Here is a 13,126-nt window from a genome sequence, read left to right on the forward strand (position 1 = left end):
CTGCTGGGGTTTGGTTCCAGGACCTCCCATGGATAACAAACCTGTGGATGCTCATGTCCCATTAAATATACAGTTGGCTCTCCATATCTATGGATTTTTTATCCACGGATTCTAGCATCCACGGCTTGAAAATATTCAAAAAAAGTATAAATATCAAGTATCAAACTTTGATTTCCCCATTTTATATAAGGGACACCATTTTGCTATGTCATTGTATTTAATGGGACTTGAGCATACATGGATTTTGTTATTCATGGTTGTTCTTGGAACCAAGCCCCAGCGGATAACAAGGGTACACTGTAATGGCATAGCAAAATTATGTCCATTATATAAAATGGAAAATCAAGGTTTACTATGTGGAATTGTAATTTTTTTTAATATTTTCAATCCATGGATGCTTGAATCTGTGGATAAAAAAATCTGTGGATAAGGAGGGCCAACTGTACCTTATTTCCCTTAAGATAACCCAAAGTGGGTTGATGAGCAGGAATAAAGTAAGTTGTAAAAGTGCCAGGGTAAAAAAAGGTAAGCTAGAAGTGGAATCTGTTACATAACCTCCATCTAATGACTTGTTATCAGACACCTACTTGGATAATGTAACTCTTTCCCTATCCTTTAGATGTGTATCATTCCAAAACTGGATTTGCAGGATTTCTTAGCCCTCCAGAACCAATTCGAGGAAGGAGTACAGGCAGCCCCTTCCTTGAGAGCATTTCCAACTCTGGTGTGTACTGGAAGAGGCAATTTCATCAGCCTGGCTTCAACATTCACACTCTGATTTTTTTTGTTTAGAGCTTGTAAAATATAATATAGCTAGATATTGTATTTTATTACATATTATATCTAATATAAATAAATATTAATGATGTCCCATATGGCTAGCAGGCAATTAAGTATATATTGGCATATTCTGAACCATTTCAACAGGTTCCTATAATTTTTCCAGGGTAGCCCCCATGTAGAGTTACAGAAATCCAGAGGTATGACTCACATGGCCCATAGAATGAATACAACCCCTAAGAGTGTATTTTTCCAGCCCCCTGTCCACCTCCATTTTGGGTTGGATGGGAAATTCATGCCTCCAGAAATTTCCTAGGGGTACAATTTTTCCTGTAAAGCAACTGCCTCCCCCCTCAGATGAAACTGGGATGTGAATAAACATGTTTAGGAGAAGGGAGCCAATGATGTTGCAGTCCACATGGATGAAACACACTCCTAGCCATGACTGCCACTGATGGCGAGTGAAGAGGTAGACAAAACTGAAAAAATGATATTAAAAAACAGAGACCTTCAACAAAACAGTTCAGTATGTAACAGCAATATATCTTTACAAACATGACACTGATTTTGTCTGCTCAAGTTAATCTGGTTTCCTGAATTAATTTGTTTTTGTTATGACACATAGCCATTTCTATTCTCAAAACATCTGGGAGTAGAGGAATGCAGAATTAAAACATCTGAGTTATTTAACAAAACACTTAACATATGTTATTTTCTGTTGCTCTTCTCAGTCATGATGGCTATTACCTGTTCGTAGAATTCATTAACAATGCCCTCTGTCCACTTTAAATGCAAGTCTTTATGCTTTGCTGGCCCATTGATGTCAGCCAGTTTGATGCACATTTGACAAACCAGCAAGCGGTCATTTTCATTTGTCCAGTCGATGCCAACATCATCATTAACCTGGCAGATAGATATTAGCTGAGTAAACAGTCTGATGTTTGCATCGAAGAGTCATGCATCAAACAAAATACATATTTTAAAAGACAGATGTGATAGCAGGGGAAAAAAACCTTGTCCTATAGGAATTGTTATTTATGTATCCTTTATATTATCATTCCATATATGATAGTTCTCTTACATACACATTTGAAGCTTAACTTGTCTTTGTGAAAGCTCTCACCAATGTCTCTTACTAAGGCTCTGGCTCCAAAACTCTATGAAATCTTGAACCTATCACTCTTAGGGGCGAAACAGACTGCCTCAAAGGAGCTGCTTGCCGCTGCCCCTTTGAGCACCAGATTAGGATTGCAGCAACTATACGCCACGGCCCTGATCTGGCATTTTTCCAGGCCAAAAAATGCCACTTCTTTTTAGCCTGGAAAAAGGGTGCCACTGCCACTGCGGTGACATTTTTTGGAGCTCCTTTTGATGTGCAGTGTGTGAATGCCATGCTAAAGGAGCACCGCAATGCCGCCTGCTGTGCAGTCTGGCAGGCAACATGATGCTGGCATCGGGGCATGCCCTCACACCAATGCGGGCACTTACTGCCTGTCCATACAGCCAGCCGCTTAGTCTTGTAGGCAGGAAGATATCCTTGGCTCTAAAATGGCCAGCAACTTTGAGACAATTCTGATTGAGATCCTAGATCATATTTGCTTTGTGTAAGTTTGCACTCACATAGGTCTAATTTGCACTACAGAAATAATGCAGTTTGACACTTCTTTAACTGTCAAGGCTCAATGCTATGGAATCCTGGGATTTTTAATTTGTTGTGGCACCAGAATTCTCTGACAAGAAGGTGAAATATCTCACAAAACTACAAACCCCCAAATCCCATAACACTGATCCATGGCAGCTAAAACAGTGACAAATTGCATTTTTTTCCACAGTGCAGACTGGATCATAGTTACAGGATACTGACATTATATCAGCCTTCTGCTGAATGTTGACACTGTATAATTCACTATTCACTGACCCAAGTTCCTGCTTACTGTCCTATTGTGCAATGGAGAATGAAAGTGTCTGTTTCTTCAATCCCAGAGATTCACGTGACATACTGTGGGTACTCATAAACAATTATGGGTCATCTAAGAATGAACAACTGTCTCTTGATATTCTCAACTAGAGCAAACCCTTCCAATCACTTGTTTGCTGGGGAAATACCATCCACTGAGGGCCAGACCTTTGCCATCTGTCCACCACAGTACTGAGGAATTAATCCAGCTCTGGAGCTCTATAGCACAATTCTTTTCTATTTTACTGCAAAAATATTTTTTTCCATTTCTTGCATGCATCTCTTCAAGACTCAGAGAGGTATGGAAAGATAAACGTTGTTTTAGTTCATTTCTGATAAGGATGTATCAAAACTGGCAAATATCTTGATTTGTGGGATAGAAAGAACTTGAAATTTATAAAATCTCATTGTGGAGGATGCTTTTCACTTATGTTTATTTTTTTTACCTCAGTTTAAATAAAAATTGCATAGGTCAATCAACAGGAAAGAGCTGTCAAGAAAACAATACAACAGTCAAATATAAATTTTTGACTTTAGTTTCCAAAATTACATATAGATGTAGGAGGAACTGAAATTGACAGCTTTAATCACCAAGCCTCAGGTTTTAAGTGCTTAATTCTTAAAAGACTCTGCCTATTGAACTATGATATTCTTTTAATTGGGGCTCCTACTTCCTTTTAGGGGATGGGGGATTGCATCTAATCTTAACACCCTTATGCTAACAACATAAAATATGGTCCTCTCCATGAAAGCAACTGTTGTAGCCACTGAATCTGGCTAGTGAAAATTTGGAAATTTCAAATTCAGGAAGGAAAAAATTCAAGATTTAAACAATGTACAGTACAGTGTAGAAAATGAAAATGTCAAACATTCCAGATAAGGTCAGTTTTCCCAAGTTAGGGAGGAATTCACAGCATGTAGGGAGGCTTAAACTTGAGGTGCAATCTTTCAGATGTTGAATTTGAACTCCCACCATTCATAAGCATTTACCATACCTGCTAGGTGATTTGGGTTAATACTTATTTTCCATCCTATTGGCCCCAAAGAAATTCCTCCTATCCTGCTATTAGTCTTGGAATTTGTGCAGCTTGGGTTCAGGTCATGGCCTTGCAATGCCATGTGGTAAAGCCACCATGCTCCAGTGCCCCTGCTTTCTAAGCCTTGGCTATCAAGGTTTAGGATCAAAGAAGATACAGGAGATTGATCTTACCTTGGCATTGAATTTAGCAACGAAGTCAAAGTGCTTCTTCAGATCAGTGGCCAATATTGCCTCAATAACTAAGAAGCGAAAGTGCTTGAATTCCACATGATCGAGGTTGACTAAGAAGTTATATTCTGACCGGGACATGAAGAGGTTCCATGCAGCAGCAGCATGATGGTTCTCCAGAACAGAGCGGTCATTATATAGCACAGCCTAAATAAACAGAGAGAGAGAGAAAGAGAGAAGAGTTTGAGAAAAACACAAACATAATGAATAGGTTGCTTTTGCTTAGTATACACAGTATGAAGTGGTATGGAAATGAAGCTGTTTTTGTTTTTACCAAAATGTGCATATTTCTTCAGATCTGGGATGGAAGCAAATTGAATAGCATGGGCCCGATACAGACAGCACAGAAGTACTGTCCTCGGGCCAAAACTAGGGCTGTAAAGCATCCACACACTCCCCAGCCCTAGTTCATATTTTGGAAGTGCGCTGTCCATACAGCGCGTGCGACGATGGAGTCACGCACGCACTGCCTCCATATGGACCAGCGCATGCACTTAGGGAGCCCTTTCAGTGTCACAGGAAGGAGCTCTGAAATGGAACTCCTTCTGTGCGCATGCATTGCTGGCATGGTCTCTACATGGCCGTGCCAGCGAGGCAAAGTAGAAAAGGGGCCGGGCAGCCCCTTTCTCCTTTTCGCCATGCCTGTTGGGGTGTCTGGGGTCATGAAGCCCCATGAACACCTCTTTCCAGGCCACAGAGAAGTGGCATTTTGGAAAAGCGCTGGGTTGGGGCCTCAGGGGCTGCCGGTGAGGCTGCCCTGCCTCCAACCCGGCAATAAAAGGGCCAGCTGCAGACCATCCCTTTTCTGCGGTCTGTACCGCGCCACAGTAATGAAAACTGAAGGCTCTGTTCATTAGCATCCAGCAATCTTCCGTGTCCAATTCATAAAAATCTGAATCTCAGTGTTTAATTATATTACTGCTATTGTTCAATCATACTACTTTGTCATTTTAAAGAGTACTCCTCTACTTCAATACCTATATGCCAAACAGGTGCAACATGATCTCCCGCATTTTGGGAACATTTGTACTTATCAGGTTAAATCCAAAGTTAGAGATAAAAAGTACAGACCCACTGAGATACTTCTGACTAATATATCCTCTTTATTTCAGTGGGTCACCTCTTGCTTGGACAAACATTGGATCTATCCCATTGGACTAGAATTTCACTCTTGTTGGAACTACCAAGGTTGTCCACTAGCATTGACTCTAGAATAATGGATCTAGCTCACTGAATTTGGCCAAAGAATATAGGAGAGTATTTAATGTCAGTTTGCAACTTTTGCAAATGTCTTTATATTCGGGACAGAAAGAACTTGAGATTGATAATATCTCAAGGTGAGAAAATAGAAAGAGACATTTTTGCAGGCATGCTACTCATTGAAAAGAGCATTAGGTGCTGGTTAATCCGGCCTTCCTTACCTGAGGAGCACTGGTTGCAACCAAGAAGGCATTGGTTCTTCCTGGATGATCATAGTCATGCATGGCAGCAGCTACATAAAGAGCCATCAGTTCAAGGGCAGGAATGTTGCCAGCCAAGCAGCCATAAGTATCATCGGTTGGTGCATACGTTTTTGACAATACATATCCCATGTGGCCGTGAGTGATCCCACTATCAGAATCTAGACAGAAAAGCAGGTAAATTCTAAGGGTGTAAATCTTCACTTATTCTGTACTTCCATGCACAAATGAATACATTCAAAAGATGTTGCCCCTCTGAGAGAGATTATGAATGATTTTTGTACATTTTTGATTGAGATTGTTAGAACAACTTGTTTGAGCAAAAGGAAAAGAAAAGAATGTGTTTTCGGGGGGTGGGATGTGCCTTGCATGGAGTGAGGTGGGGTAGGAATGGGCCCCTATTCTCCATGAAGTTGTATATCTATGAACTAAAGCCAGATAGAATTACTGAACTAGAAAATCTAAAAGGATCAGGCATTCCTTTTTTTAAAATTATATTCCCCCCCCCCCCCTTCCTGCCTTCATTTTAGCTTCTTTACTGTTGCTTTCAGGCATTCCAATAACACAGTTTATAATGTCTAGATAATAATCATTCACATTCTCATTTTTCCATAGAATAAATAGGAAAGTCCCTTCCCCAAGTGTCACAGGTATCTTGTGCTACCATTTCAGATCTTGTAGGAGAGGTAGAAATCCTCCCTTAACATTCACCCTAAGCGTTGGTTCATTCACAGTCTCAGAATGCAGAGATGAGTGTTTTATAATGGAAGGAGCAGCATTGGGATTATCTGTCCACATAAATTCCTACTAGAAGAGACCTCACTTAAATCAACTGTTCACCCCTTCCCTGTATATCTGGCAAATGCAGTCTATGTACAACACAGAATCTGACAGGAGTACTGATCCAGACACTCTGTGGGCTCTTGCTACCATTTCTATAGTTCTACATGCAGCCTTCTCTTCAAAAACAAGATGCATTGGGGAAGGCACTTAGATTGAGGATGGCTGGAACAATACCTGAATCACTTGCTGACCCGTGGTCATTAATCACAGTTGGGAGGCCTGGTATAGGCTGGGTTGAAAGATACCAAACAGCATGAAGCACATCAGTGGCATGAATCCTGTTGTGATCTGTGAAGACAGAGGCAGGTTACTTCTGTTTGGAGTATGGAGGTTACAGCATAATCTATTGGACAAAAAGGACAGTTAATTTCTTATTTTCAGCTGCTGTCTTTCTTAAGAACTGAAACCATCTATTGAGCTAATAAGTCAGTGAGGATATGTACTTTCATTTGTTATGATCAAGTCCTAAGTTATTTCTCCTCAGAACATGGAAAAGTTACTTTTTGGACTACAATATCCAGAATCTGATAGCGCATCAAGCCAGTGGTTATGCTGCTGGGGGACATTAGGAGCTGTAGTTCAAAAGAGTAATGTTTTGCAAATTATGCTTCTTTTTCAAAGTGAGTTACAGAACACCAGTCATTGTGTGCATGTGTGCATGTGTATATGTGGTTTAGTAACATAAAAAAGGACATAAAACAGTAACCATTTAACCTAATACCCAGATAAAACAATGGCAGTTCAAAATGATAAGACAGCAACCTTATTCAGCCAAAACAAAACGAGAACAGACAAGTCTACAAGGCCCATTTAAAAATAACCAGAGAAGGTGCTAAGGGTGGATGGAACAGTCTGTTTTTGGTCCATGTCTGTTCCTCATGTATTTACTCATAAGTCCCATTCAGATTTCAGCCATTTTCAAAAAGGGGAGAAAATATGCATCTGAATTATTCATATTTTCTGTAATATATGCATTTTTGTATGCATTTCCCCTCAAAATACAACTTTTTGAACGAAACCTCCCATTTATTTATTTATTTATTGTAAAGTGCTATGATACTTACAAGGTATCTCTCGGTATCCACACTCCAAAGCATGGAAGTAGTTCATAAACTCTCTCACAGGAATTTTAAAGGTTTCAAACAGCCCCATGTCTTCAAAAAGCCTGTAGGATACCTAGGGAAATAAAAGCAAAAAGAACCATGACAGAGAGAGCAAATATAAGGAACTTCCCAAATGTGGAGATCCAAGCTGTTCATTGGGACTTCCAGGTCAAACCACCCCAGTCTGGGTTAAAGATACTACATATTGCACCCCCTTCTATCTCTTGGTCACAAAAATGGTGGCTGAAATCTTGCAGAAGTTGCATAATACCTGGATGAAAAAGCCAGATGGCTTTTCCTGTTTTGCGTATAACCAAAACCAACCACAGTAGCCACACAATAACAAAACATTACCATTGATGGTGCTAATGGACAATGCTTATCTGATGTGAAGAAATGAGCACTAAAAAACTAGGAGGCAGTTACACCAGCAAGCAGGAATATTGTTATGGCGCTACACTTTTTGCAAGGTCATCTGGTAGTGGTGAAGGAAGACTACTTCCTAAGCCACTTATTTCTTGAAAGATGGCTCAATACTTTCTTCACATCCATTATGCCAATGGCCTTATTTGTCCTGATTCCACCATTTCCACTGGCCTAGTTATACAAGCAAATGTACCAATGCATACAAAGGCAATAATTCTCCTCTGCTGTAGCTTTTCAGCAACCTGTTGGACAATGATATATTGCCTCTAAACATTGAGATTTCACATAGCATGGTGGGCAAATGTATGGCCCAGCAGCCCCTGGTCTTCTCAGTGATATTTTTATGTCATCTAGGAAATGCGGGAGGCAATTTCATCATTTCCTTGTCCTCATCCTGATTTAGGCCCAGGAAGTGATGTGATGTTAACTTTTAACCTATTGTAAAAAGGACCCTCTCCTGGGTCAAAAATACCCTTGAAAATTTGGTGAAATTGCCCCCCCCCCCCGCAGAGGGTGTTTGAGGGCAAAAATAATTGAAAATTTTTTTGAGGGACATATGCTTCCTCATGTGGCTCCAAAGCTCCTGACAGCTGCTGTTCCCCGTGGCTGATACTGACAAGTGAGAAAATGGTCCTTATGAGCCTTCAAACCTGTTTCCCTTTTGTGGCACAGGATAGTGAGCAAGTCTCCTAATCTGAGGAGAGAATGCTACTGATGGAGTGGCTAGGGCTGCTTGTCAGTTTGCTGTGTGCAGTCTCCCACCTGGAGGAAGGAGTGCTAAAGGGAAAGAAGGGAGAAACAACTTGCTGGGAAAGCAAGGTGCTCTGCTTATGTTCTGAGCTCTAGCAATGATGCATGTAACAGTTTTCATGCATTTCATTCCATGCCGCTTGCTCCCAATCCTGTTCAGTGCACAAGTTGAACATGAGTCAACAGTGCGATCCAGTAGCTAAAAAGGCCAATGCAATTTTAGGTTGCATCAATAAAAGTATAGTGTCTAGATCAAGGGAAGTAATAGTACTACTATAGTACTCTGGTCAGGCCCCAATTGGAATATTGTGTTCAGTTCTGGGCACCACAATTTAAAAAGGATGTGGAGAAACTGGAGCGTGTCCAAAGGAGGGTGACTAAAATGGTGAAGGGTCTGGAAGCCATGCCCTACGAGGAACGACTTAAGGAGCTGGGGATATTTAGCCTGGAAAAAAGAAGGTTAAGAGGTGATATGATAGCCCTGTTTAAATATTTGAAGGGATGTCATACTAAGGAGGGAGCAAGCTTGTTTTCTGCTGCTCCAGAGACTAGGACCTGGAGTAATGGATGCAAGCTACAGCAAAAGAGATTCCACCTCAAATAGATTCCTGACAGTAAGGGCTGTATGGCAGTGGAAGACACTCCCTCAGAGTGTAGTGGAATCTCCCTCCTTGGAGGTGTTTAAACAGAGGCTGGATGGTCATCTGTCGGGGATGCTTTGATTTAGATTTCCTGCATGGCAGGGGGGTTGGAATGGATGGCCCTTGCGGTCTCTTCCAACTCTATTATTCTATGGCGCGTTACAAACCGCCATTTCAGACGTCCTCAGGATGTCCCAGTTTGAAAAAGGGGCATCTCTTCTGGACGTCCCTACTCCTATTACGCACAGAGTCCGTAACAAATAGCGGTGGCCGTTCCACACGGCCACCGCCATTTTGACGTAGTGGATGCTCTGCATCCGCACGTCGCGGCCCAGAAGTGATGCCGTGAGTGTGCGCTTTGGCACTTGCGGCGTCTCTTCCGGGTTGCCGGAAGGAGCATGATTTTCACGCTCCTTCTTTGCAGCGCGGCGGAGTCGTGCGGTTTGGCTGCTGCGACTCCTCCGCGCTGCAACCGGCAGCAGCCCGAGACCGCCCCTTTTGGGCGGTCTGTAATGGGCCAATGATTCTAAGTCCACATATGAACAGTTAAGCTCCCTCTTGTTCTCAAATTTCTGAGTTACCCAAAGTCTGTTGATACCATGCTTATATACACTGGTGTGCCTGGACATCAGAAATGGAGGGACCTAACTGAGTCCTTCTTAGGTTTCTTAAAAAAAGCTATTTAAGTTGGTGACTAACACTACATCTTGTACTTATATCACACATTAACAGTGTGTTGTGTGAAATATTCCCTGTTTTCAGACTTGGGGTGGTCAGAACTGTGCTCCTCTTGCAAAAGATCTGTTTTACAATTATTTTCCAGTCACAAGTTCATTATTTCTGTTTATCAAGGAACTGTAAGAATTTTTTCTCCTTTCTCCCTTTGAATCAGGAAGCTGGATCAAATACCAACAGATATCACAAACAAGGAAACTCTGCCACCTACTGCAGCATTATGGAAAAAGCTTGAGAACCTTTCCCTCATCTAGAAGAGGAATTGCTATTTGGACCCACAAACCTGCTGACCTACTGCTTTGTTAGTTACAATTAAATCCTGCCTTTCCTTCAACTAGCACAAAGTACACAAAATCCATATCTACTTTTTTTAATCCATGGATTCAAAAATCCATGGCTTAAAAAATATTCCAAAAAGATATAAATTCTAAATAGCATACTTTGATTTTTCTACTTTATATAAGGGACACCATTTCACTATGCCATTGTATTTAATGGCACTTGAGCATCCATGGATTTTGGTATCCACGGAGAGTCCTGGAACTAAACCCCAGCAGATACCAAGGGCCCAATGAAGAGTAGATGACTCTTCCTCCCTACATCAAACTGGTGAGGTAGTTTGGGCTGGGAGAGAACAACTTGCCTGAGGTTATCTAGTGTATATCTACACTGTGAAATGATGCAGTTTGACACAACTTTAACTGCAATGACTCCATCTTCCAGAAACCTAGGGTTTGTAGTTTTGTGAAGCACAAGTACTGTTTGGCAGAGAAGGCTATAGACCTTGTAAAACTTAAATAATGAATAAAAATTACAATGTAAAACTACAGATTCCAGAATTCCATAGGATGAAGCTACAGACTCAACAGCACTTGGAAAAGTTACTTTTTCAGATTACAACAATTAAATTTCCTCAGATGGTGACCATACTAGGTGGGAGTAGTAATCCACTCTAGAGTTTATTAGTCTAGTCATCCTCTTGTAATGGAAAACAGGAAAGATTGACTTCACACTCCTTCCTAGGTTGCTTAATTTCCTTGTGCCCAAAGCTGTGGAAAGTAACACCTCTTATCTGGGTAGCCTGCCTGTGTCGTGAAACACTTCCCAAGTGTTCATTTACAGCTACAGTATTAGGTTCTGGGAGCTTCATCTCTTAAGGTTTCCTAGAATCTGACCCCCTGCCCCAGAATCTTGGCCCAAATGGCTTTCCTAGAATCCAAAAGGGATTTCCTTGAATCTGACCTCCCACACACCTAAGAGTCTTTGTTCTCTCTTTTGACAGAGGTAGCAGGAGAAAATTACTTGACTTTTAAAGCATGTTTGGTCATCAATTCTATCTCTTCTACTTTCTCACTATAGAGGTTGTTATTAGGCAAAAAGAAAGTGCAAATTAAGGCATTATCTAACTACTCAGCATGGCGCAGAATGACAAGAGAAAACTGAAGAGGGGTTACCCTTTTACCCTGAATTGAGATTTCATCTCTTCTCTTGCATGGATGATTGTCTCCTGCATTTTTATAGATCTCTCAGCGTTATATTCAAGTGCTTTGCACTGTGACCACAGATGGATGCTTTTAGCTTATTTCTTTTTAATATAAATTCTTAACTGATTCAGCATCCCTTGCAACCTACGTAAATGGCTTCTCAAATATCTTCCAAGAGGTTGTGCTGACGCTGGCTTCCAAAGGCAAATGTTCCCTCCAGGGTAGGAGTGGGAAATATGTCAGCTCTTCTTTATTCCATTCCATAAATTTCAGGCTATATGGCCCACATAGATAATTTGATTTACTAATTTCTTTCTCTCTCTCTCTCTAGCTGATATTGGGAAGGCAATTTAAATTGGAGAAAGCTGAGAATGAATCATCTAAGGCCCTAGAGATGTACCAGCTCAAGGAGCTTAGGGATATATCCTAAAAACATCATTTTTTTCACATCACTAAGAATAACAATTAATTTTCTTGGCCTTAAATAAACAGATGTAGATTATGAAGAAAGCCAGTTTTATTTACAGGTTTTGAGCTGGCCAGTGTGGTGTAATGGTTTGAGTGTTGGCTGAAGACTCTAGAGACCAGGATTTCGAATTCAGGTTCAGCCATGGAAACCCACTGGGTGACCTTGGGCAAGTTACTCTCTCTCTCAGCCTTAGAGGAATGGCAATGGCAAACCCTCTCTTGAAACTTGCCAAGAAAACCCTATGATAGGGATGCCATAAATCGGAAATGACTTGAAAGCAACAGTAATGACAACATTTACTGGTGTTATTAATTTGTCAGATTAATTTGTCAGATTTATTGGCTTTATTAATTTGTCAGGCACTTTGAAGCCTATTACTGGAAAAAAGATGGGAAATGTTGATGATGATGATGACATAAATTTTACAAGAAGTGCAGGCATAGTGCTTCCCACTCATAGTTAGGAAATATCTTTTGAGTTTAGTATTCCCCTCCCTCTCACCTTCCTTCCCACCTTATTTTCATGCAAATCCCATTTCTTCCTTTTTTGACACTAACAAACAGCTATATACCTAACAATTCTACACACCATGGTTAGCTCCCAACACTTTTTCTTACCAAGGTTACAACTGGGTTGAAATGTCCATGGTTAGTTGGAAGCAGGTAAGTCCTAGAACCTAAAAACTGGTAGAAACAGGGGTGGGGTGCAGACTGCATCAAGACATATTTTAGTCCCTTGGAAATTAAGATTTTTAGTTCCACTGATTTCAAAAGAACTAAAGCTTGAGAGCCAGTATAGTGTAGTAGTTTGCATGTTGGACTACAGCACTGGAGACCAGGGCTCAATTTCCAGCTTGGCCATGAAATCCATTGGGTGAATCTGAGCAGGTCACATGCTCTCAGCCTCAGGGGAAGGCAATGGCAAACCTCCTCTAAACAAATCTTGCCAAGAAAAACCCATGATAGGTTTGCCTTAGGGTCACCAAACGTCGGAAATTACTTGAAGGCACATAACAACAACAACAAAGTGTGGATAATTTAGCATGGATGTATGTTTTGCAAGAAATAATCCTATATTGTCTAGAATATAGCTCTTGGCCTTTCACATTACACTGGCAGCCATGGTTAACAAGACAGCATCTATAATTCATTGTCAGGATATCTATCTATCTATCTATCTATCTATCTATCTATCTATCTATCTATCTATCT

At 40.9% G+C, this 13,126-nt stretch overlaps 1 protein-coding gene across 2 annotated transcripts in view; it reads right to left on the reverse strand.

Annotated features, from left to right (window-relative positions):
• Positions 1–13,126, reverse strand: part of PDE3A (phosphodiesterase 3A) — a 391,731-nt gene that overhangs the window by 15,193 nt on the left and 363,412 nt on the right. For both annotated transcript variants that reach the window (XM_042469406.1, XM_042469407.1), the window contains 5 exons: positions 7,372–7,483; positions 6,482–6,595; positions 5,426–5,625; positions 3,948–4,151; positions 1,528–1,683 (listed from right to left, as the gene is read on the reverse strand). In XM_042469406.1, the coding sequence (XP_042325340.1) occupies positions 1,528–1,683; positions 3,948–4,151; positions 5,426–5,625; positions 6,482–6,595; positions 7,372–7,483 (786 nt within the window). The remainder of the gene's footprint in view (positions 1–1,527; positions 1,684–3,947; positions 4,152–5,425; positions 5,626–6,481; positions 6,596–7,371; positions 7,484–13,126) is intronic.

Source organism: Sceloporus undulatus, chromosome 5 (genome assembly GCF_019175285.1).
Source record: "Sceloporus undulatus isolate JIND9_A2432 ecotype Alabama chromosome 5, SceUnd_v1.1, whole genome shotgun sequence".
NCBI lineage: Eukaryota > Metazoa > Chordata > Lepidosauria > Squamata > Phrynosomatidae > Sceloporus > Sceloporus undulatus.